The sequence below is a fragment of the Scyliorhinus canicula genome, chromosome 7 (assembly GCF_902713615.1).
Source record: "Scyliorhinus canicula chromosome 7, sScyCan1.1, whole genome shotgun sequence".
Lineage (NCBI taxonomy): Eukaryota > Metazoa > Chordata > Chondrichthyes > Carcharhiniformes > Scyliorhinidae > Scyliorhinus > Scyliorhinus canicula.
Window position 1 is genome coordinate 169,791,226 of NC_052152.1, and position 27,016 is coordinate 169,818,241.

The 27,016-nt window shown below is 43.8% G+C and overlaps 1 protein-coding gene across 1 annotated transcript in view; it reads right to left on the reverse strand.

The window, feature by feature from the left end:
- Positions 1-27,016, reverse strand: part of prex1 (phosphatidylinositol-3,4,5-trisphosphate-dependent Rac exchange factor 1) — a 273,537-nt gene that overhangs the window by 165,120 nt on the left and 81,401 nt on the right. Inside the window, exons 2-3 of the mRNA XM_038803244.1 lie at positions 12,529-12,600; positions 11,512-11,634 (exon numbers count right to left, since the gene is read on the reverse strand). Of these exons, the coding sequence (XP_038659172.1) occupies positions 11,512-11,634; positions 12,529-12,600 (195 nt within the window). The remainder of the gene's footprint in view (positions 1-11,511; positions 11,635-12,528; positions 12,601-27,016) is intronic.

The window sequence follows — 27,016 nt, forward strand, 5'->3', positions numbered from 1 at the left end:
ACTGAAACAAGTGTAGCACAGGTCGTGACAAATCAAGCACCACTTGTAAGAGTGGCCTTCCAATGAAATAAACAACAATTATGATGTAATAACATTCTCTGCCACGCTGACATGAAGCATCAAGTTTCAGTTGCACTTCACCATTCGCATTTAGTAGCTCACAATTCATTTATACTGGATTTTCAAAATTTTACACCAACTTTTATTTGGGCCTCCAGAGAAGAACAGTGTAATGAACTCCAATTGGCTTTATTGGTTGGCCAATTGGAGTATGAGCTCCCTCAATGATAGCTCATTGAGGGGGCCCATATCATCATCTGTGTAGGCTTTGTGAGCCAGTCTTAAGTTGACTGGACTGCTAGCAGCACTGTTTGTAGCTGCTCCTGTAATATCGTTATTGGAAATAAATATTGGTGTGGTGACTCCGGCCTCCCGTGGATTACTACAAACAGTATGTAATATTTTACATGGCATACATGCTCCTTCAGTCTGGTTGAAATTTAATGTCTCCCTGGACTGATTAATTTGAAGAATTCCTGCATTGATAGGGTCATGGAAATGGGGATGCCAGTACTCCTACAGACCCAATGTGATTAGTTCATAGAATCCCTACAGTGCAGCAGGAGGCTATTCGGCCCAGTGAGTCTACACTGACCCTCTGAAAGAGCACCCTATGTATGCCACCCCCCGCAACCCTGTAACCCCACCTAACCTTTGGACTAAAGCAATTCAGCACGGCCAATCCACCTAACCTGCACATCTTTGGACTGTGGGAGGAAACTGGAGTACCCATAGGAAACCCACGCAGAGACGGAGAGAAGTGCAAACTCCACACCCCGCCCCCAGGCCAGAATCGAACCCGGGTCCTGGTGCTGTGAGGCAGCAGTGCTAACCACTGTGCCACCCACATTAGCTAGTATGAGTCTGTATAAGCAGGTCATAAAAAAGGCTCTTTACCTCAAGAGGTTAACTGAAAATTTACCAGCCTATTGATCTAAAAAGACAGCAGTAATCTGAAAGTGACATGACTTTCTATTCATACCATATCAAACAGCTGTGCTATTTAAGTGAAGTGTCTGAAGGCATAGTGCCCTGAACATTGTAGGAAATTACGCCAAACTGTGAAGTATTCGCCATCATACCTCCACTTAAACTGACAGCAACATGCAGAATAATGCAAAGATCCACAAGCTGTTGGCAGTGATTTCCACGCTTCTCCAGAGGTATACTGTTGCTCCATCGTCTCAACCGAACCCCCACAGACCTCAGTCATGGAAATTAAATCAATGGAAATGACTAGACACACTAGATCCACACACACTGGTTCCCACACACACACACACTGCAAAAGCCATCCAGGATATTACTGAAAGAAAATGTAACTGGGTATTAAAATGACATACTGAAACTGCTGCAAAAACAGGCTGACAGGCCCAGAAAAGCAGCGAATTCATGCAATATGAAATTTGCCCATTATAATAAAAAGTACATTTGTTCTACTTTTCTTCTGTTGACAAATTTAGTTTCTGTCTCAACTGCCATCTTAATCCAAATCATTTATTTTACTATCGGAAAATTTAAATGAAAGATGAAGGATATGATGGTCGTTTAATTTTCTAGTTTGTTGTGTGTGAATGCTTTAAATGGGAACTGACATCACTGCTGCCAGGGCACTAGATTTAAACTGAAAGAGAAAATCATGCCCCAGATGATTAGTTTTTTGTGAGCAGCTTTCTATGAGGTCAGCACCGGCCACCTTTACTTAGCTGCTGACCTCAAAATTATGGCCAACTGCAGCTCTGGGTAGGAAACTCAATGAACCAATTCAGTTTGGTAAGGAACCAGTTTAATCCATAAAAGCACACAGCTCCTAGATATATCTTTGGACATATTCAACCAAACTAATACATTATTCCCAGCCGTCCCCAATCCCAATAAAATGTAACCAAACACATTTTGAATATTTAAGCATCATGAGTATCATAGTTGCACCAGGAAGGAAGTGTTTTTGTGTACAAGGAAGCAGTTTTGAAAACTTTCTTCCATTAAAAATTGTCCGAAAGAAGTGAAATCTTGACGCAAACTGAGCCAATGGGTGGGATTTTCTGGCTTTGCCAGCAGCGGGCAGCGTCACCACTGGCTAGGCTGGAAATTCTCAGCCTTGGTCCATACTGAGTGACCCACCTTAATCTCAAATGGGTGGTTCTATTTAAACATGTTTATCTCAAATCTAAATTCTTCCAAAGCAATTGCATGGAAAATTGCCTCACTATGTAATACTCAAAAACAAATCATTTTATAAACAGACCCACTGTGAATTTGTCTAATAATGCATGTTATATAATACAATGGGCAGCACGGTAGCACAGTGATTAACATTGTTGCTTCACAGCACCAGAGTCCCAGGTTCGATTCCTGGCTTGGGTCACTTTCTGTGCGGGGGCTGCACATTCTCTCAGTGGCTGTGGGGGTTTCCTCCGGGTGCTCCGGTTTCCTCCCACAAGTCCCGAAAGACGTGCTGTTAGGTATTTGGACTGTTTTGTTATGCTCTTGACATAGCATGAGCTGCTTCCTTGATGTGCTCTCTGACAAAGGAAGGTTCAGACATGGAGATAGCTTTATCACGTTTATTAAACTGTTAACAATTCTCCTCCTTGGATTCGACTCTCCTGTTAATCCTGCTATAGCTACTCAGACTGACGAACCAGTCTGCTACAATCCAGGTGGTGGGTGTGATGTGTTTCAAATCAACTCTGTGTACTCACTGAGTGTCTCCACTGGAAAGAGGAAGATCATGTGTGCTGTGTCCTTTATATATGGGTTGGTGTAATGCCCCCATGGTAGTGCCACCTGTGTGTGTGTCGTGAATGCCCATTGATCGTGTCCTATTTAACTGGCCTATTGGTTGAATGTCTGTGTGTTATGTCTCCGGTGCTCCCTCTAGTGTCTAGCTAGCCTACGTGTATTTACATTAACCCCGTGAGTATTTACAGTGATGCATATCACCACATGGACATTCTGAATTCTCCCTCGGTGTACCCAACAGGCACTGGAATGTGGCGACTAGGAGCTTTTCACAGTAACGTAATTGCAGTGTTAATTTAAGCCTACTTGTGACAATAAAGATTATTATAAATTTTAGTAAGAACTTACAAACTGCTATCTCTGCCAGGTGACCGCACGATTTATTGAATTCCAACAATCCCTTCCCTACAGAACCCAAGACATTTAGCCACTAAAATGGATTTAGTTCCATGATTGAGTATAGGAAGCAGAGACGGGTAAGTTACATAGGTTGTACGCAGGAATGAACTAAACTTCATGTTCAGCAACTTGCTGACTGTTCATTTATAGGAATGCAGGAAAGAGGACAAGCTGCTTCAATTTTCACCATCAGATCTGCTGTAGAAATGCAGTACGGTTGCAAAATTTGATTTCTTTGTAAAGTATACTTCACTCACTGCAGGAGGTTTTGCAGTTACAAATTACACATATGTAGAGTCCCAGATACTTCAAAAATATTTCAAATTTTAAAATATCCTACTCAATAGGTCAGCAGAACTGCACGTACACATAAACATCAACAGCCTTGGCATGCAGTCTAGCCACAAAATTACAGAGATATGTGCACACTCCCTTCAGTGCAGCCTTTCTGACGCACCAATTTAAAAATACACATATATATTCGTGCAATAATTGAAGATCCAATGAATAACTGTTAGCCCATGACAAATAGTTACAAATCCTATTTTTCAAAAAGTTTGCAATGGATGTGAGACTGGTAAATAAGAAAAATTGCTCACATAAGTGAGCAAAACATGCGCATGAACCGGAGTCTGCTCCTTGCTCGTTTATTCTTGGATTGACATTTTGTGGCGGGTAGACCTCTTCTTCCTTGGGTGAAAAGGGCGAGGTACTCGGCAATTGTGATCTCAGACCATGCCCCACATTTTGTGGATTTCGTATTCGAGCCAGGTCCTGCTCAACGCCTGCCATGGAAATTGGACATGGTACTGTTGGCAGGAAGGATTTTGCGAATGTATATCATCTGTCTTTGGTGAGTTCACTACATTGAATATATCTCACCTTCAACATTGTGGGAGGCCCTTAAGGTGGTCATTAGAGGAGAGATAATCGCCTACAAGGAACACCAGGAAAGGACTGGTAGGGTGGAACGGCAGAGGCTGTCAAGTCCCATCCTAGAGGTGGACCATTAGTACTCATTTCCTCCTTCGCCAGAGTTGCTGAGAGTAGAAAAAGGTTACAGACACAATTTGAATTACTCTCAATGGGTAAGGCGGGGAGCCAGCTGCGATGCTCAAGGGGGACATTCTATCCCAGTTGGGCCCTGAGGATACTGGTTTAATGCAGTTGGGTAAAGCTCCGGGCCGGAATGGGTTCCCCATCGAGTTAGAGAAGAAAATTGCAGGGCAGTTTATCCCACTGATATTGGACGTGTTTAATGATCCCATGTCCTAGGGACATGTTACATTGCCACATGCCTCTATTTCCACGATTCTGACGAACAACAAGTACCCTACAGAGTGCAGACCACATTGGCCTATCTCATTATTGAATGCTGATGCTAAATTGCTGGCTAAAGTGTTGGTACTGCGGTTGGAGCCCTGCCTTCCAGAGGTGATCTCGGAAGGACAGGTTTTGTCAAGGGTCGGTAGCTGTCAGCTGATGTACGTTGATTATTACATGTTGCCCTCTCCCCCTCTCTGTGTCCAAACCGGAGGTGACTGCATCAATGGAGGCCGAAAAGGCATTGATAGTGTGGAGTGGGGGTACTGAGATACTGCGGTCGTTTGGTTTTGGGCCAAAGTTTATATCTTGGATTGGTCTTCTGTACAGGGCCCCACCGCAAATGTTCACACAAATGCCTTGAGCTCATGTTACATTCAGTTGAATAAGGGTACGAGGGAGGGTTGGTCCATTGTCCTCGCTTTTGCTTGCTTTGGCTGGCGAACCATTGGCCATAGCATTGAGATCTTCCACAGATTGGAGGGGGATAAAGTGGGGAGGGAGGGAGCATAGGGAGCCCACTGTATGCAGATGATCTGCTTCTTTATATCATGGACCCAGTCTCCGCCATGGATGAGATAATGAAATTAGGCATACCTGAAAATGAGGTGTCAACTTGGTGAAGCTACAACACAGGACTACCTGTGCACCAAACAGCATTAGCAGCAAGTAATAAGAGCTAAGCGATTCCTCAACAAACGCATCAGATGTAAGCTCTATAGTCCTGCCATATTCAATCGTGAATGGTGCTGGACAATTAAACAACTCACTGGAGGAGAAGACTCCACAAACATCCCCATCCTCAATGATGGAGGAGACCAGCACATCTGGGCGAAAGACAAGACTGAAGCAGTTGCAGCAATCTTCAGCCAGAAGTGCTGAGTGGATGATCCATCTCGGTCTGCTCCGGAGATCCCCAGCATCACAAATGTCAGTCTTCAGCCAATACGATTCACTCCACATGATATCAAGAAATGGCTGAAAGCACTGGAGACTGTAACGGCTATGGGCCCTGATAATATTCCGGCAATAGTACTTGTTGATTTGCGCTTTAGGACTTACTGCACCCCTAACCAAGTTGTTCCAGTACAGCTACAACATTGACATCTATCCGGCAATGTGGAAAATTGCCCAAGTGTGTCCTGTACACATGAAATTACCGCCCTATGAGTCTACTCTCCATCATCAGCAAAGTGATGGAGGGAGTCATCAATAGTGCTATCAGGTGGTACTTACTCAGCAATAACAAAAACAGAAAATACTGGACCATCTCAGCGGGTCTGACAGCATCTGCGGAGAGAGAAGGGAGCTAACGTTTTGAGTCTGGATGACTCTTGTCAAACCTAGAGAGAACTGGAAATGGGGTCAGATTTATACTGTAGTGGGGGGGGTGGAGCAGTGGGGCTGGATAGGGGGACAGTGGTAGGTGAAGATTGACAAAGATGTCAAGAACAGAAGACAAAAGGAATGTAAATAGGAGTGATTAAGGCTAAGAAGGCTGCTGATAGTGGCACATAAAGAGATTACAATGTGTGAATGGCAGACCAAAGGTGAGCAGTGTGTCAAAGGATAATTAGGAAAGGTTGGCCCAAAGTGGAGTGGGGGAGGGGAAAACAATGGAGGGAAACAACAGATCAATGGAAGAAATGAAAATAAGGTAATAGAAATAAAAATTGGGTGAAGGTAGAGAGAGTCACAGTTTGAAGTTGTTAAACACAATATTAAGTCCGGAAGTCTATCATGTGCCGAATCAGAAGGCGAGGTGCTGTTCCTTCAGTTTGTGCAGGGTTTCTCTGGAACATTTTATCAGGCCAAGGACGGATATTTGGATGTGGGAGCAAGATGGTGAGTTGAAATGGCAAGCAACTTACTCAGCAATAGCCTGCTCATGGACATTCAGTTCAGGTTCCGCCAGGGCCACTCAGCTCCTGACCTCATTACAGAACTTCAAACATGAACAAAACAGCTGAATGCCAGAGGTGAGGCGAGAGTCACTGCCCTTGACATCAAGGCAGCATTTGACCGAGAATGGCATCAAAGAGCCCTAGCCAAACTGGTCAATGGGAATCATGAGGAAACTGTAATAGCCAGCACAGGACACACAACGTGGGGATGATTGTTTCCCAGTGCTCTTTGAGGACGACGAGGTCCCTTGCCTACTCGTACTTGTATAAAAGGTCGGCCAGTGTACAACCGACTGCTAGAGAGAGAGTGCTCAGTGACGTTTAGCATGTACATACTTGTTGTTAAAAGAAATATATATTCCTCGCTGTGGACTCCGTGTGTTATATTAAAATGAACTCTCCGCTGGTTGGAGTTATACCTAGCACAAAGGAGGATGGTTGTGGTGGTTGGAGGTCAATCATCTCAGCTCCAGGACATCACTGCAGGAGTTCCTCAAGGTAGTATTCTAGGCCCAACCATCTTCAGCTGCTTCATCAATGGCCTCCCTTCCATCATGTCAGAAGTGAGGATTTTTGCAGATGACTGCACAATGTTCAGCACCATTCGCGACTCCTCAGACAATGAAGCAGTCAATGTCCAAATGCAGCAAGACCTGGACAATATATTCAGCCTTGGACTGATGTGGCATTCACGCCACACAAGTGCCAGGCAATGACCATCTCCTAAGAGAGAATCTAACCATCGCCCCTTGACATTCAACTGCAGGACCAGCGCTGAATCCCCACAATCAACATCCTGGGGGGTTAACATTGATCACCGTTCCTTCACTGCCCCGGGTCAAAATCCTGGAACTCCTTCTCTAACAGCACTGTGGGTGTACCTACAACTCAGGGACTATAGCAGTTCAAGAAGGCAGCTCAACACTACCTTCTGAAGGACAACTAGAGATGAACAATAAATGTTGACTCAACCAGCAATGCCAACATCGTGTAAATGATTTTTTTTTTTTTTTTAAAGTTACTTCAGAACTTTGGCTCCTTCTTGGTGTAGAGCGAATACTTTCCGTGAATTCCTCACGGAGGGGAGCCGACCTAGGTATCTTGCCTTTCCGCCTTGCTAGATCTAACTTTTGTTATTGTGCACAATTCTGGTTGCCACACTATCAGAAGGATGTGGAGGCTTTGGAAAGGGTGCAGACGAGGTTGACCAGGATGTTGCCTGGTTTGGAGGGTGTTAACTCTGCAGAGAGGCTGAATAGACTCTGACTGTTTTCATTAGAATGATGGAGGTTGAGGGGTGACCTGATAGAGATCTAAAAGACTATGAGGGGCATGGATAGAGTGGATCAGCAGGCATTCTTTCTCAGGGTGGAGGGGTCAGCGGAGATCTGCGAGGCAGGTTTTTTTTACACAAGACGGTGGTGAGTGCCTGGAACGTATTGCCAGGGGAGGTTGTGGAAGCAGATACATTAATGGCGTTCAAAAGGCATCTCAACAAATACATGGATAAGATGTGTGCAAAGGGATATGGCACTAGGAAGGGCTGAGGGTTTTGGCCAAGGTGGTATCATGACCGGTACAGGCTTGGAGGGCCGAAGGACCTGTTCCTGTGCTGTATTGTTCTTTGTTATCTGAGTGTCTGGCTGGTTATCTGGGTATTGGGATGGCCTATGATTGGGCTTGACTTCATAAATTAAATTATGCTAGTCTGGTGAATGGGGCTAAATCTGACTCGCAGAAATGGAATAACCTCCCCCCGTCCTTGGCAGGCATGGTTCAGGCTGTTGAAGTGAAAGTCCTCCCACGGTTTTTATTTATTTTTCAGTGTCTTCCCATTTTTCTCCTCAAATCATTTTTTCTCAGAGTCAGCAAATCGATAGCTTCCTTAATTTGGGTTGGCACGACCTCAAGGATTTCTGGGGCGTTTCTTCAGAGAGAGGGACAGTCAGGTGGCTTAGCGATAATTCATTTGTTATTTTATTACTGCCCAACTAATATTGAAAGAGTACTGGGGTGGCTTAAGGAGCCAAAGTCCATATGGGGGAAGATGGATGGCACTGTGGTCCAGAGGTTAGTACTCTTGCTTCATTGCACCGGGGTCCGGGTTCAAATCTGACCTCGGGTGACTTGTGGAGTTTCAACATTCTCTCCGTATCTGCGTGGGTTTCATCCGGAGTCTCCAGTTTCCTCCCACTGTCCAAAGACGTGCAGGGTAGGTGGAATGGCCATGCCAAATTGCCCTTTAAATAGGGCAGGAGATTAACTAGGTAGGGTTGTCTTTCCAAGGGTCGGTGCAGAAATGATGAGCCAAATTGCCACCTTCTGCACTGTATGGATTCTATCGTGGTAAGGTATTTTAGTGGTTCTAGCCTGGGGGCTTTGGTAACAGCCTCACTACAGTTTTCCCCTGCTAAATTTACCTCGAGTCTGGTGGTGGTGTCCAGTCTGAGGATTTGAAGGCAGTTTAGGAAACATTTTAAGCTCGCAAATCATTGTTAGTCCCTATTTGTAGTAATCATCTCCGTGTGCCAGCAGCTTTAGATTCAAAGTACAGGTCATGGGGGCAGGAGGGTCAGGATAGTTTTGGGGATCTGTTTGTGGAGTGTAGGTTTGCCAGTTTTGAGGAGTTGTTGGACAAATTTTAACTCCAGAGGACTAATTTATTTAGATGTTTCCAGGTTCACGAATTTTGAGTAAGGTGCTTTCTTCATTTCCCTTGGCACCTTCACCCTCTTCTTGAATATGATCTTATTCCTTTCACCTGCCGATGCAGTTGAAGGGAAGGTTTTGGACATTTATGGCCAGATCCTGTCGGTGGAGGTGAAGGATCTGTCCATTGGGTGTGGTGAAGGGAAAGTGGGAGGGTGAACTGGTCCAGTTTTAGATGGGGGCGTGTGGAGTCAGGGCCTTCACAGGGTCAACTCTACCTCCTCATGTGCTAGGTGCGGCTTGATTCACAATGTGGTGCACAGGGCACATCTGACGAAGGCGAGGATGAGTGTTATTTCTCAGGGATGAAGGATGGGTGCGAGCATTGTTCTCGGGGACCAGCAAATTATACCCACATGTTCTATTGTGTCTAAACTTGAAAATGTTTGGGTCTCCTTCTTTAACACCATTTCAGAGATTCTTGATCTCGATCTGGAGCCTTGTCCATTGCTGTCCATTTTCAGGGTTTCAAACTCGCTGGAGCTGCAGGTGGGGGTGAAGGTGGATGTCCTCGCCTTTGCCTTGTTGATAACCCAAAAGAAAGTTCTGCTTGGGTGGAGGTCTCCTACTCCACCCAGTGCCTCAGCCTGGTTGGGTAACCTATTGAAGCTCCTATATCTGAAGACGGTCAAGTGCATCATTAGGGGGTTGGTAGAATGGTTGTCCTCAAGATGGCAGCCATTCATTTCCTCTTTCAAAGAGTTAGTCACTGTCAGCTATTGAGGGAGGGTTTAGTTATATGTTTGAAGAGTTGGGTTTACTGGAGTTGTTGAGTATTGATTGTGTTGTGATTTTTATGTTGTATCTTTATGCATTGGTGGTATAGTGTGGTATTATTTTGTTATAATGAAAAATTTCTTCAACAAAAGTATTATTTTTAAATATTCAAAGACTCTGCTTCCATCAAATATTTTAGGAAGAAAGTTCCAAAGACTCACGAGTCTGAGTGAAAAAATGTATCAATTCCATTTTAAATGGGTGACTTCTTATTTTTAAACAGTGACCCCTAAATCTAGATTCTCCAACAAGAGGAAACATCTTCTCCACACCCACCCTGTCAAAACCCCTCAGGGTCTTAACGGTATCAATCAATCATGCGCTTCTAAACTCCAGCAGATACAAGCCTAGACTGTCCAACCTTTCCTCATAAGACAAACCACCCATTCCAGGTATTAGTCTGGTAAACCTTCTCTGAACTGCTTCCAATGCATTTACATCCTCTTTTAAATAAGGAGACAAATACCGTACCTGTAACTCCAAATGTATTCTCACTAGTGCCCTGTACAACTGAAGCATAACCTCCCTATTTTTGCATTTGATTCCCCTCACAATAAATTATAACATTCTATTAGCTTTCCTAATTATTTGCTGTACCTGCATACTAGCCTTTTGTGATTCATGCAGTAGGATTCAGTGCTCTGCAATCGCTCACTGTTAAGATTAAACGCTTATTTTTTACTCTTCCTGCCAAAATGGATAATTTCACATTTCCCCATTTACCAGATCTTTCCTCACTCTCTTCACTATCTGTATCTTTTTGTAGCCTCCTTAACCTAATGAACAGGCATTGCCGAGGCTTGGAGTTAGAAGAGCATGGGTTCCGATCCAAGCACAAACGATGCTGATAATCCAGTGCAATAAAAGGGCTACATTGTTGGAAGTGCAAACTTTCAGTTGAATGTGAAACCAAGGCACCATATACCTATTCAGGAGAACTTAAAAGATACCATAGCATGTTGGCGAAGAGGACTGGACTCCTCTCAGTATCCAGTCCTTCCTCTGTCCATCAAGCAACACCACTAAAACCAGATTATCTGATACTTTATCTCATTGCTGTATGCAAACAGGCACTGGACGAGGGAAAAACGTTGGGCAAGGTTCCAGGAGAACGAATATCTGCCTTTGTCGAATATTGCCATGAGACTTTGCACATTCCCCTGAGACACATGATGGGCTTCATTTTAGTGCTTGGGGCCCAGGTTTGCCGGCTAAGCCCCTGGTGATCGTTGGTTGAACATCAAAGTTCCGGAAAATGTTGGTGCCTGACTGACTGCCGACAAGTTTCACCAGTTAATTTTTGCAAGAAAAGTATTTCTTCTCTCATCTGTTGTGGCTGTTGGCTTGAATGTGAATGTGTTATGAACTGTCAAGATGTTACACAAACGCAGATGTTGAATTAACAGGACAGCTTTCCAGTGTTTTCCCCAAAGACTAGTGTTTGCAGACCGCCCTGAGGGATCTAAAGTGGTGGCAGAGAAAAAGTTAAAAGCTGTTTAAAGTTAAAGATGCCAAATTTAAGAGCCCAAAGTCAAGTGACAGGAAATGGGATTAGCAAAAGAGCACAAATAAAATACAAACTAACTGTACTCACAAACTGAAGGAAGATATTTCCAAGTTCATGCTGAGGTTGTGGCTCTGGTTGTAGGCGACTCTCAAGAGCTGCCAAGAACAGCATATGCACGTCAAGTATCTCCTCAATGTTAGAAAATAGTATCTGAAAAAACAGAGTAGAACCATTTTCAGGGGAAAAAACCTATATTAATATTTTTTAAAAGGTACAACTAATTTTCTGCTGAATTCTGATAAATATCTACTTCATGAGCAAATGGTTGTGGAACCAAAAATATTCTTCAAAATCCACCCCAGTTTCTAGATTAGGTTAGATAAGAAGCCCCATCTTTGCACAGGAAACCAATCTAAAACGGTTTGGGTGTAACCTTGATAGTGCGGAGTGAGAAAAAAGAAAACAAATCTAGGTCTTCTTTTTGTTAGGGTGTGTCCTTCATTTTTTCAGTAAACCAGAATTAACCGTCTTCACAAAGCAGGACATTGCTCCAGCTCCCAATGTTTGGAAAACATGCAATGATGATGCAATGATGCTCATGACCATGGGCACAATTCAGCAGACTCAAGTTAAAGGCCACTGAACGGCGTATTTAGAGAAGTGTTTCTGTACCGAGAAAGACTCCGCTATTCAACAGCACTGTGCCGGTTTTGTTTTGGCCTCGGCTAGGAAGTCATGAAGACTACTCGTGGATAGGGGCGCCATTTCTCGGGGTGGGGGGAGGAAACAAAATGGGGAACAACAAAAACAAAGTCCATTAACCGCCACTAGAGCTTTATAAGCAAAGACGAGGCACACACTGCCAGCCAACCCTTCCAGAGAAAAATAATGCAGAATGGAAAGGAGCACAAAATGATCTCTCAATAAGCACAAGTGGCGTTTTCCTCTAACCTGCACAGCGATTTGAAGATATTACAGTAAATTTAATTATCCAACAAATGCTCAATTAATGATTTTTCACTAGACCCCAAATGACCACAGAACAAATGCAATGAACGATTAAGAAATACTATGAATTCATTTTATTCTTTACAATGGTCCTACCTTGAGATGTTCTTCAGTGATTTGCTTTTCTGACTTGTCTGCATCATTCTGATGATTTCTATGCAGGAATGACTACATGGAAAAGAAAAAGATTTATTACTTTTATGCACGTCAAGATACACTCAAACCAATATATGAAATACAAAATTATTTCAAGTACATTTCAATGTCAACACTTTTTATAGTATCTGTTATCTGTAGGCATCATGTTTTAGTAAAGGAAAAGCAGGAAGTACAATGCATTAGACGACAAAGCTTATAACACTTCTGGTCACTAGTTTCTGGTTTAATCTTGTTCAGTGACAAAAACTAATCTGCGAAAAGATGAGGGTGTTGACTTTAACCAGATAAACAGAAATAACATTGAGCACATTATTTCAAAATGATTCATGATCAAAAATAAATGCCTGCCATGGAGATCAAACAGTGAAACAGCCACTCACAAGACATCACAGGGCTGAACACAATTCTTCACAATAGAAGATCCTTCACTAACGGTGATAATGCAGGAAGATACAAGTTGGAAAATGTTCTCCTCACCACATTCTATGAAACGTTCAAACTTCAGGGAGGACAAGCTCCCCACACAACCCCCGTTAACCCCCCCGGTCCCCGGCGCCTGTTCACGATTTTTAAAAGCACAAGTGAATCTCGCTGTTGGAAATTCGCCCCAATGGAACGGAGAATCGAGGAGGCCCCGGAGAATACCGGGTTAGGCCCACTTTTGATAAGACAAAGGCATTTACTGTACGTGCGAGTGGAACGCATTGACGTCGCTGTCAAGGCACCGGAGAATTGCGATTTGGCGTGATACTGGCGCCGGCCACGAATTCAACGTCGAAACCAATTCTCTGTCCAATCGCATTTCCCGATTTCGGCATCAGCCAATGGAGAACCCCACCCTATGGATCTTTTTTAAAGAATTAATTGCTAATTTCAATTGTGTTGCGACTCCGGGACATGCGGGGCTGGAATTGGTCGCGCACTAGCCAAGGGGTCGGAACATTAAGCAATTTTAACAACTTGCACCAAACTTCTATTGATTGCCTTCTCAGATTAATGTTGACATACTATATTAATGACATTGGAAGCTTAATATTCACTTTGGATTGGTAACGATTAATTCAAAAGTGCATCCAATTGAACGTTGTCAAATGATCTACAAAGTAAGAGAAAGAAAGTATTCTTGAATTGTACAGCCTTCACGCTCCCCCCAAGTAGATGAATGAATCAAGGCCAAGATTTGGACAGAACACAAACAACTTACTGAATAACCAAATAAATTCGGCTCCAGTTTAATTTCTGTTTGAAAAAAAAAATGAAGCTTCAGCTGGTAACAATCAACCATTCATTCACAAGTCCAGTGCTTACATATTGCAGTGAGAGTTGAACTCAAATACAAAATTCCAGGTTCATCTGTACATTGCATGTATATGCATCACCTGCAACACTTTAGGTAACAATTGGTGCATAAATGCTGAGTGATAAAGAGGTCCTCTTGGACGGTAGCCTCAGCAAAACTGAGTTTATATTAGGGCTATTAGCTACTTGTGACCCAATCCTGCAAACACCTTACTGACACTAGTATAAAACCATTGGTAGCCATCACAATATTCAGAACCACAGAATCATACAATGCCTATAGTGCAGGAGGCCATTCGACCCATCGAGTTTGCACCGACCCTCTGAAACAGCACCCTACCTTAGCCCCGTACCCCACCTAACCTTTAGATACTAAGGGACAATTTAGCACGGTCAATCCACCTGACCTTCACATCTTTGGAGAGTGGGAGAAACCGGAGTCCCGGGAGGAATTCCACGCAGACATAGGGAGAATGTGCAAATTCCACACAGTCACATGAGGTCAGAATCAAACCTGTATCCCTGGCGCTGTAAGACAGCAGTGCTAACTACCTGCCCGCATGTGTTGTTCAAATGGAGCATATTTCGTGACAGTGAAAGCACTTTAGAATCCCTACAGTGCAGGAGGGCATTCAGCTTATCGAATCCATACCAACTCTTCGAAAGGGCACTCTACTAAGGCCCACTACCCACCCTGATTGCGCTGATAGCAATGGTAACAATGCAAGTTACACACATGCTAATTTATATTTTTCACAATGTTTGCACGACTTTAGGAGAACTTTAATTTCCCTATAATATCAATAAAAAATTGCTGATATTCAAGATGAAAGGAATACAGCCTTGAAAACAAGAACAGAAGAGACAAATAGTGGGATGCAAGAGGCTGAGATTGCTAAATGACATCAGTCATGTGCATGATTACAAATAACTTGCATCAAACGTAAATGGAAAGCCTGCAGCAGCTCATCCGAAAGCTGTTAGAATAGATCACAAGTTCTGTCACCAATAATCCAGACTTGGCAGAATTGCCCTTAATGCATGGGGTTCTTGCCAACAACCATCTACAAAGATAGCATGTTGAGTTCATGACTACAGGATCATCTGATTTTTGAGATAATTAAAAGAAAGGGTCCTCAACTGAGTCGATCTGCCTTACAATGCTAAGTGTGCTACATAACACACATGTCATGCATGGAGAGTCCCACATTGATAAAAGCAATGCTTTATGGTGAGCTATGCTCCAGTGAGTGGCTCCTGAGTGAGACCAAACTGCTCCTCACACGTGTCTGCGGCCAATTAAAATGAAAGCTCTCTCTGGCTGACACGGAACAGTATGCGTGGGAAAAGTTGGTGGCCGACAGAGACAGCACAATCACCACAAGGACAGAAATCCAAATTATGAAACATTCAGATGCGAGGCCCCTGAAAAAGGCGACTGCTTATACCAGAGCTCCTGATTACCAGGAGCTCCTGTGCCCAAGTGCTCAAGGGTCTGAAGATCAAGAACTGGTCTCTTTCAGTCACCAACAATCATGCCAACTGCCACATAGACAAGTCGAGCTATGATTTTCACCTGTGAAGGCTTGGTGTTCGTCAAGACCACTGCTACTTGTCTATTTTTGAAACCAGTTTTTTTTTTAAAGTTGAAAATGGTAGATATACGCAGTAAATCTTCACATATCCATGAAGAGAGAGCACAAGTTAATGTTTTGGGTGTATTTGCTTCCTCAGAGCCAGTCAAGGTTTACTCTCATACTGATTGATCTACTATGCATTCAAAGCACTTTTAAAGAACATCCGGATCCAGGTAAATGAAGTGGTGCTGATGGTGCTTGGCACTGCAGTGTTACAATACTAACGGCAGTTGTTAAGTAGGTCACTCACGAATTGATCATTACCAGTGAGCAATTAAATGCACTGAAATTAGTATCAGTTCCAGCTATTTTTTTACTCAAATGCAATCAGACTATTGCAGTAGTTCAGCAAACATTAAAGCAACTGCGTTTCTACACAAGTCAAAATTCACTGATTCTCAAAATATTTAGTTGACCTCTTTTCAAAGGAATCTATCATAGACACCCTGCACTGCCACACCCTACCCTAACCCCCACACTGCATCTAAATTATAGCATCCAGCACTCAATATGAAACTGCTGCATGTGAAGAAAGCTTCAAAGAAAACAGGTTATTTATTTGCCGACATTAATGAAAGTGGTGCGACTTCGTCTTACTGCAGAATTCATCTTCCTTGACTCCTCAGCTGCAGAAAGCACTCGGGAAGCCAGGGGAGAGTGAGAACATACCTCAAACCAACTACTCACTTACTTACTCTTGAAGACATCACCCCACCCAAATGGCCAACCCTTGGTTGTGAACCCACTGCAAGCTATCTATAAACCCTCAGGCATCCGTGGATACCAATTTAAGAAACACTGATAAAAATTACATCTTTGTACTTTACCTTACTAAGTTAGCTAGCTGCAGTAAATGAGAGGACCATTCCACAACCAGTTCCCTATTTTTAAAAATACCTTTTCTTTTGCTTTGTATTCTCTAAATTAAGATTCATCAACTGCTATAGGGATACAATGTCACCACAGTGTTTTGGGCAGTAATCATGGATTTAATTTAAGGAGTCAATTTTATTTTCAAAAATACTGCCTAAACTAACAAGATTTAAAAAAGGTTCGGTAATTGCAGAGTAAAAACATGACCTTTATTGCATTTAATCTCTAGATCACATTCTCCAGTCTGATAGCTGGCTGTGGTTTCAGTCACACACATATTTGCAATACTGTTGGTGCTTTCAGCTACAAAATAACCATTTCAATCTTACATTATTACTGTTTTGATCCCTATGGAGACAGATATCTCTCAAAAAAAATCTGAACTTCCAGTTGATTGCCCAAAATGATGTCAGAACAAGAATTCATGTTTTAAGACTTTTACTCCAACAAAACAGTAAAAGTCCCATTGACTGAGCATTATGCTATAGCTTGACTTTCAAAACTTTCCCCTTTTACTTTTAAAAAAACCCAAAACACCCTCTTCACAGGTATACTTTACACAGTGCCTGAAGACAGTTTTTCGATTCTCCTGGACCAAGTCCAAAGTGATTCTGAGTTCCCGAGAGCTCACTTCTATTGCTCTCCTTTTCTAGCCTGATACTTCTCCAGAAGTGTCTTTCATGTTGAAGGTTTTCCTGGGATTCCCCTTCTCGGAGAAGCTCGGGGAATCTTCCAACCTCATGTTCAAACCTCATGAATTATGCCTTTTCAATCCTCGTACAAACTTTCACCCACATCCTGACAGAGTAACTGTGTTTGAGAGTTTCAAGGATATCTTAGAAAGTCTTCGCCTCTCACAGCCCATCTCCATGGCATCATGAATCACCTGGGCCATGTATCCAAGTCAAAAAGCAGATTAGCTTTTCTTGAGGCTTCCAACTCTCTAATCCTGAAGTAAATGAACATCTTAAAGTATAACTATAAACAATGTTCTTCACAACTTTCTGGAACTTCTGAGAATCACAGACTAACCACTGTAAACACATAAGCTACTGCCATTGTCTCCAAGGGAGAACATCTTATATCTTCTCAGCAAATAACCTAGGTCTCCATTTAATCATGAACAGTCACGTTACTGAGGTCTATTATTCGGCAGACTTTAGTGCAGATCACAAACAACCCCCCTTCATTTTATCCTCAATCAAAGAGGCACTCCCAAAACACAAACTTGAAAATCTTACATTTGTGACATTACTCAGTCATATTTAAAGGCTCAGATTGCAGAAAAGTAACTCTGTAATAAACTTGCAATAAGAAACTTCAGCTAAACAAACTGTGGTGATAAATTTAACAGCAAGAGTATTTGCCACTCAGTTTAGCAACATTTCTTCAATTTAATGTACAATATACAGTCTAACCAAATAGAAATTTTGCATTTCCACTTTAATGTTAGCTATATATTTGGAGCCCCGTCAAGTAATTTTTGCTTTTCTTACTAAAATAAATTGTCCTCCCTCTGATACATTTAACCTGCACACGTTATGTATGGAAAAATCAATTGCTCTTTTCAAAATAAATGTCCTTGCTTTTCATTCTGGAGTCTTAAGCCTACAAACGTGTAATTAAGAAACCTGTAATTTAACCCTGAAACATAAAAACTATTACCTTGATTTTAGAGATTAGTTTGCTTGGGATTTGTAGCTATTTTGCAGAGGAGGGATTGTTAACTTAATGTACAAATACATTTCTGACATGACACTGGATTCAGAATTATAAAAATAATCCTTAAAAACCCCCAGCAGTCCTCTGTGTATACGCCGGGAAGGGGGGGGGTTCTTTCCTGTCTATTGAAGGGACGGGCAGATGTTTTGGGGGGCTGATGGGTTTTAGTTTATCTCTTCCGCTGTGTATGCGCGGGGGGGGGGGGGGGGGGGGGGGGGGGGCTGTTCTTTGTTAAAAAAAAAAATCTGTCTTTTTGTTGTTGATATTATGCAAAAATTTGAATTACAAAAATTTTTATTTTTTTTTAAACCCCAGCAGTCCATTTTTATTTTTAAGTAAAGAATGATGTACCCACTGGTATAAAGAGGGACAAGGAATGTTTACAAACTATCCTGAAAGGAGATGCAACAGAGACAATCAACCTCAAAAGTTTCAGCCAATAGGTAGTACACATTCACACAGTCTGCCTGTTTGTATGTGAATGCAACAGAGGTTAGCAGGCAGAAACCCACTCAGAGACTCGTAGCTAGTTTGATTGGCACTTCCTGCCAATCCCAGGGCAGAGAGTGGGGTGGGTCAGAAGATCTCGGCCGGGATTCTCCCCCGCCCGGCGGGGCGGGGAGTCCCGGTGTGATGGAGTGGCGTGAACCACTCCGGCGTCGGGCCGCCCCAAAGGTGCGGAGACTCGGGGCCAAGAGTGATGAATGTAGAAATTTCAGATATATTGTATTATAGGTATTTGGTGCAGTAAGGGTTATGAGTTTGGGTTATAGTATATTTGACTGCTGCAGTCAGTTTTTAAATAAATCCTAGTTTGAAAGACATGCATGTATTGGGAGCCAGAGTTGCAATTAAACTATCGTAAAACCATGGGCTAATGGATTTTTTTTTTCATTTAAGGGGATTCCCTGTGGAGTTAATTAGATTTCAGCTTGGTAAGATGATGCAATTATTGGGTGGAGCTGAGATATCAGGCATTTTGTAGGAAAAGTCAGTGCAGTTCTGGATGAAACTGTAACCACAAGTCTGGCTTTGCTCTCTGCAGTTTAGTTAAAAATGAGAGCAATAGGCTTTAAAGCAGCACAGACTTGCCTGAGAACAAGGGGGAGCTGAAACAAGCTGAGAGCAGAAGCAGCTTCTGAAGACATACAGCAGAGTTTCTGACAGGAATCAGATCTTGTCTTTAAAGCAGTCTTAAAAAATCTCTCTTTCTCAAAAGAAATCTCTGTAAAGCAAGTAATCCATTGGTACTTAATAGTGGATTGATAGCTGAGATGTTTTTTTTCCCTTGTTACTTAAGTGGGATTAAAGATGGCAATTAAGGGTATTTGATTCACAGTATTGAGTAGTATTGTTTATGGGGTAATTGTAAGCTATTTTCTGGTGTGACGTTAAAGATATTTTAATACTTTAGAGTAGATGGGAACAATGGGAAATGGAGGGATCGTTACGTACTGAACTATGTGTACATTTGTATTTGTATTGTTTATTGTTATAAAATCATAAATGCCTTAATAAAATGTTTTTTTTTAAAAGATATATTAATACTGTGTTAGGAATAAAGTTTGTTTTAAAATACCATATCCCTATTTCTTCATTCAATCACTCCTGGAGCGAAGTATCCTTTCTTCAGTCTTACAAAATTAAAATTAAATATTGGGGTTTCTATCCAGTAGCCTAGCCACTGTTGGTGTCTGGTCTGCAATCGTAATACTCACCATTCATGAAAAATCCATGCCCACGCTGCAAATTCCACCCTCCACAATCCTTTTTTTTTTTATAAATGTTTTTATTCAGTTTTCATATTTTATATTGAACAAATTACAAATTGTTAGGAGAAAGAAAAAAGAAAAAAAACAAACACGCAAAAATTAACATACATATTTACAGGTAAGCATCTTCGTAGTAGTAACTGCGCCCCCCCCCCCCCCCCCCCCCCCCCCCCCCCTCAACATGTTTATTTAGTTTGGTTTTGGGCCTTAGCTAGCCATCGAACCCCCGTAACGAACCTGTAGCCCCCCCCCCTCCCGCTACCTTCCCCCGACTATTCTTCCTCTTGTACATTGGCCACAAATAGGTACCGGAACAGTTGCATGAATGGCTCCCACGTTCTGTGGAAGCCGTCGTCCGACCTCTCGGATGGCAAATTTGATTTTCTCCATTTGGAGAGATTCCGAGAGGTCGGACAGCCAGTCCGCAGCTCTGGGCGGTGCTGCTGACCGCCAGCCAAACAGGATTCTACGGCGGGCGATCAGGGAGGCAAGGCAAGGGCGTCTGCCCTCCTCCCCAGGAATAGATCTGGCTGTTCTGAAACCCCGAAGACCGCCACTATCGGGCATGGCTCCACCCTCACTCCCACCACTTTGGACATAACCTCGAAGAAGGCTGTCCAGTACTCCACGAGTCTGGGGCAAGACCAGAACATGTGGGCGTGGTTGGCCGGGCCTCTTTGGCACCGTTCACATCTGTCTTCCACCTCCGGGAAGAACCTACTCATACGGGTTCTTGTTAAGTGGGCTCTATGTACCACTTTTAGTTGCGTCAGGCTGAGCCTTGCGCACGTGGAGGTGGAGTTGACCCTATGCAGTGCTTCGCTCCAGAGTCCCCACCCGATCTCCATCCCCAGGTCGTCCTCCCATTTCCTCCTTGTTGCGTCCAGTACGGTGTCGTCCCTATCTACCAGTCGGTCATACATGTCACTACAGTTCCCTTTCTCTAGGATACTTGCGTCCAGTAGGTCTTCCAGTAGTGTCTGTCGTGGCGGTTGTGGGTACGTCCTTGTCTCCTTTCGTAGGAAGTTTTTGAGCTGCAGGTACCGTAGCTCGTTCCCCCCAGCTAGCTGAAATTTCTCTGTCAGTTCGTCCAGTGTTGCGATCCTGTCGTCCGTGTATAGGTCCCTGACTGTCAGTGTCCCCCCGTCCTGCCTCCACCTTTTGAAGGTGGCGTCGGTCAGTGCTGGTTTGAACCTATGGTTGTTGCAGATGGGAGCCCTGTTCGACATTTTGGTCAGGCCAAGTTGCTGCCGCAGTTGGTTCCAGGATTGGAGGGTGGCTGTCACCACTGGGCTGCTGGAGTGTTTTTTGGGTGGGGATGGGAGTGCTGCCGTGGCGAGGGCCCGGAGGGAGGTTCCCATGCAGGAGGCCTCCTCCGCACGCACCCACTCAGCTTCTGGCTCCTGGATCCATCCCCTTACTCGCTCGGCTGTTGCTGCCCAGTGGTAGAATTGTAGATTCGGGAGGGCTAACCCTCCCCTGGTTTTTGTTTTTTGTAAGACCTTCTTTGGGATCCTAGCATTTTTACCCCCCCATACGAACGCCATGATGAGTTTGTCCAGCGCTTTGAAAAAGGCCTTGGGGATGTAGATCGGAATGGATCTAAACAGGAAGAGGAACCTGGGCAGTACTTTCATTTTGATCGTCTGAACTCTCCCCGCGAGGGAGAGCGGGAGTGTGTTCCATCTTTGCAGGTCCTTTTTAACTTCCTCCGTCAGGCTGGTGAGGTTCCATTTGTGGATCCCTTTCCAGTCATGGGCTATTTGGATCCCCAGGTAGCGGAATTTATGTCGGGCTTGTTTGAACGGCAGCCCCTTTAGTGCTGCCCCCCCCCCCCCCCCCCTTGCGGGTGTACTGGGAAGATCTCACTTTTGCTCATGTTGAGTTTGTAGCCCGAGAAGGCTCCAAACTCTTTCAGGAGCGCGATGATTCCGTCCATGCTGCTTTGTGGGTCCGAGATATAGAGGAGCAGATCATCCGCATAGAGTGAGACTCTGTGCTCTCTACCTCCCCTTCGGATCCCCCTCCAATTTTTTGCTGCCCTGAGCGCGATTGCTAGCGGTTCAATTGCTAGTGCGAACAGCAGCGGGGACAGTGGGCATCCTTGTCTGGTGCCCCTGTGCAGCTGGAAGTATTGGGAGTTGGTATTGTTGGTCTGTACACTCGCCATGGGAGCGTTGTACAGGAGCTTTACCCAAGCGGTGAACCCTGTTCCAAGCCCGAACCGCTCCAGTACCTCTATGAGGTATTTCCACTCGACTCTGTCGAAGGCCTTTTCTGCGTCCAGGGAGACGATCACCTCTTGTGTTCTCTCCCCGGAGGGGGTCATTATCACGTTCAGCAGGCGCCTGATGTTCGCGGTCAGCTGTCTACCTTTGACAAAGCCCGTCTGGTCCTCTGTGACCACCTCAGGTACACAGTCTTCTAGCCTTTTGGCTAGGATTTTGGCCAGTATTTTGGCGTCTGCATTCAGCAGAGATATGGGTCTGTATGACCCACATTCCGTTGGGTCTTTGTCTTTCTTAGGTATCAGCGAGATTGAGGCCTGTGCTAACGTGGGTGGCAACGTGCCCCTAGCTAGCGAGTCTGTGAACATCTCCCGCAGGTGCGGGGCCAGCGCTGCCGCAAATTTTTTGTAGAAGTCCGCCGGGAATCCGTCCGGGTCCCGGCGCCTTCCCCGCCTGCATGGAGCTAATGCTCTCCATGATCTCTCCCAGTGCTAGTGGTGCTTCCAGATCCCGTTTTCTGCCCTCTCCCACAACTGGTATGTTCAGTCCGTCAAGAAACCGGTTCATCCCAGCCTTCCCCGTTGGGGGCTCTGAGGTGTACAGCTCTTGGTAGAAGGCCTTGAAGGTTTTGTTAATCCTCTCTGGTTCTGTTTCCAACGTGCCTCTGGTATCTCTGATTTGCGCAATTTTTCTGCTGGCTGCCTGCTTTCTCAGCTGGTGGGCCAACAGGCGGCTGGCTTTGTCTCCGTGTTCGTATAGGGCCCCGCGTGCCTGGCGGAGTTGGTGTACTGCTTTCCTGGTGGAGAGCAATCCTAAATGAGCCAACTCCAATACATTTTTTTTCTCAGACCTTCAAATCAATGCTAATTCCTGGGAGAAACTTGTCATAAACAATGAGATCTTAAGGGCAGCACGGTGGCACAGTGGGTTAGCCCTGCAGCCTCACGGTGCTGAGGTCCCAGGTTCAATCCCGGCTCTGGGTCACTGTCCGTGTGGAGTTTGCACATTTTCCCCGTGTTTGCGTGGGTTTCGCCCCCACAACCCAAAGATGTGCAGGCGAGGTGGATTGGCTACGCTAAATTGCCCCTTAATTGGAAAAAATTAATTGGGTACACTACATTTTTTTTTTTTTAAATGAGATCTTCAGTGATAGTTGGTGACATCCCTGAGAGTCAGAAGGTTCCAAGTCTCAAAAATCAAAGCTGACTCTCCAGTGCAGCACAAAGAGAGTGCTGCGTTGTCGGAGATCCTGTCATTCAGATAAGACATTAAACTCATGCCCCATCTGCCTTTCAGATGGACACACAAGCTGAGACACAAAAGGTGAGTTATATCCTCAGTGTCCTGGGTAACATTTATCCCTCAAGAAGCATCACAAAAGCAGATCATCAGGTTATCACATGGCTATGAGAGTTTACTGTGCAAATATTGACCGTCAAATTTTCAAATTTGCTATTTCTTCCATTACAAAGTGATTCCAGTTCAAAAGTACTTCATTGGCAGAAAAGCAAAATCGGTAGCTAGTAGTTAATTTAGAGTATTTCTTTCAACTATTTCTTTCAACTATCTGACATAGTGCATTTAATGCAATAAGAAGGTGCCTCATAGAACATTATAAAGCAAGGTCAGTCACCAAGCAACTTAAGTGATATTGAAGCACATGGTCAAAACCTTGAATCAAGAGGCAGGAGTGTCATAAAAAGAGGTAGATAGATAGAGTCAGAGAGATATAGGAAGCAAATTTCAGAACTTCAGACCAAGGCAACTGATGGCCCTGCCATCAATGGAGAAGAGATTAAAATCAGGTATGCTCTCGAGGTTGGAATTAGATGAGTGCAAATATCTCAGAGGGTTGTGGGATTGGAGGAGATGACAGAGAGAAGTCAGGAAGGGATTTGAAAGTATGGACAAAAATTTGAAAATAAGAACAAGAGCATAGGGGTGAGAAGTAAACAGACTTTCTGTGAGTTCAGACACAGTCAGTAGAGATTTGAATGTCTTCAAGTTTATGGGGTGGAGAATATGGGTGGCTAACCCAGGATACTGAGGGGCAACAAAAAGCAAGAATGAGTATTTCAATAGCAGATAAGCTGAGGCAGGGGTCCAGTTACAGAGAGTGAAATAGACAGTCTTAGAGATGACATGATGTGTGGTCAGAAGCTATAATCGGTGAGCCCAAGTTTGACACAAAATGTAATGGAAGAAAAGTGTAAAGCACCGAGAAAAATGTAGAGTTGACCCCATTACAAACGCAGGAACAGCGCAAACTCAAAACCATTGCAGTCTCTAAATTTGATTGAAGAGATTTGTCTGATAATGCAGAAACCACCCCAAGCTCTATTCCCAGCTTTAACTTCTGCCTTTTTTGCTGAACATAAGATAGTTGTCGTATTTTATAGTTTGTATTTTTGCAGTAACATTATTAAACCCGACTGTTAGAGAAGATATTAAAAGTCATTTTTGCAGGAGAATGTTTTGTTAATCGATATTAAAAGCCATTTTACCTGTTTGGAGATAGAGAGCTAATGTAGTGTTCTAACCGTACACCATCCTATGTCCATCCAGAGAAAGAAACCTGCCCAATTCACTTACATTTTGAACTTTTAAAATCCCATCTGTCTAGCCTTTGGCATTCAGTTGGCCACAATATGTCTGCAGCTACTGATTTGCTCAACCTTTGGCCCACCGAGTCTGCACAGATGCATGAAAGGCCCTGACCTGCCCTCCTAATCCCACTTGCCAGCACTTGGCCTTGAATGTTATGCCATGCCAAATACTCATCCAGGTACTGTTTAAAGGATGTGAGGCATCCCGCCTCTACCAACCTCCCAGGCAGTGCATTACAGACCGTCACCACTCTCTGGGTAAAAATGTTTCTTCTCAAATCCCCCCTAAACCTCCCACTCTTCACTTTGAACTTGTGTCCCCTCATACCTGACCCTTCAACTAAGGGGAACAGCTGTACCCTATCCACCTGGTCCTTGCCCCTCAATCTTGTACCACAATCAGGTCACCTCTCAGTCTTTTCTGCTCCAGAGAAAACAACCCAAGCTGATGCAACCTCTCTTTATAACTTAAGTGTTCCACCCCAGGCAACATTCTGGTGAATCTTTTCTGCACCCTCTCCAGTGCAATTACATCCTACCCTATTAACCTGCCCTTCTGCCTTCAGAGATCTATGGACAAACACGCCAAGGTCCCTTTGTTCTTTGAAACTTCCCAGTGTCAGACCTTTCATAGTATACTTCCTTGCTAAATTACTCCTTCCAAAGTGTATCACCTCACACTTTTCAGGGTTAAATTCCACTTATCTGCCTATTTGACCATCCCGGCTAAATTTTCCTGTAACCCAAGACACTCAACCTCACTGTTAACCATCCGGCCAATCTTCGTGTCACCCGCAAACTTACTGATCCTATATAGTCATCTATGTCATTTCTATAAATGACAAACAATAGGGGGCCCCTGTGGTATGCCACTGGCTTCCTGACACTAAAGCAGCTGTCATCACCTTCTGTCTCCTACCGTCAAGCCAATTATGAATCCACCTTCTCAAATCACCCTGTATCCCATGTACATTTGCCTTATTAATAAGTAAGTCTCCCTTGTGGGACCTTGCCAAAGGCTTTGCTGAAATCCATGTAAACTACATCAACTGCACTACCCTCATCTATACACTTAGTTACATGATCAAAAAATCAAATTTGTTTGGCATAACCTCCCTTTGATAAAGCCATGCTGACTATTCCTGATCAAACCTTGCCTCTCCAAGTGGAGATAGATTCTCTCCTTCAGAATCGTCTCCAGTAGTTTCCCAACCAATGACATGAGACTCGCTGGTGTGTAGTCCCCTGGCTTGTCTCTACAATCTTTCTTAAAATAGTTGGACCACTTTAGCTGTTCTACAGTCCTCTGGCCCCTCCCCCATGTACAGACAGGAATAAAAAATTTAGGTCAGAGCCCCGGCAATCTCCTCCCTCACCTTCCACAACAGCCTGGGACATAATTATCTGCACCTGGAGATTTGTCCACTTTTAAGCTCACCAATACCTCCAAAACCTATTCATTTAATAATAATAACAACAATCGCTTATTGTCACAAGTAGGTTTCAATTAAGTTACTGTGAAAAGCCCCTAGTGGCCACATTCTGGCGCCTGTTCGGGGAGGCGTGCATCTTTGGGTTGTAGGGGACACGGGGACCTCATTATTTTTACACGCTCCGCAAATTGCACACATATTTGCTCAATTTCCCACTTACTATCTGGGATCTAGAATAAAGACCATCAACGTAGCTGTCTCTCGTCTTTTCACAAGCTCTACGTACAAAGCTTCATTTGATGCCCCTCTGCGATATCATCTCTCCTTACTGCAGTAACTGCTTCCTTAACAAATAATATAATGCCTCCTCCTCTTTTACCCCTCCTCTGTCTTGCCTGAAGACACTATATCCCGAGATGCTGAGCTGCCAATCCTCACTCAACCATGTCTCTGTGAAAGCCAGTATATTTTAATTACATGTGTTAATCATCACCCTTAACTCATCCGTTTTACCTTCAATACTCCTGGAATTAAAGTGGAGGTCATCCAGCCTGGTCTTACTCCCTTGAAACTTACCATTGCTGCATTCACTCTGACCTGATTGCTTTTCTATGTTATACTGTGTCCCTATTCTGCTATCAGCCCGCGTCCCCTCTGTTCCCTTAATCTTACTCCCATTAAGTGGATGATCCAAAGACCTTTCCTGCATTCCATGTTAACCAACATTTTTAACAGTTGTCTCTCTTCACGAGTTGTCCACTTCTCTTTCAAACCTGCTGTAATCACTCCGCCCTCAAGAACAAAAATAACCCTCACCAACCATTTCAAACTACCATCCGACCTCCCTTTACTCTC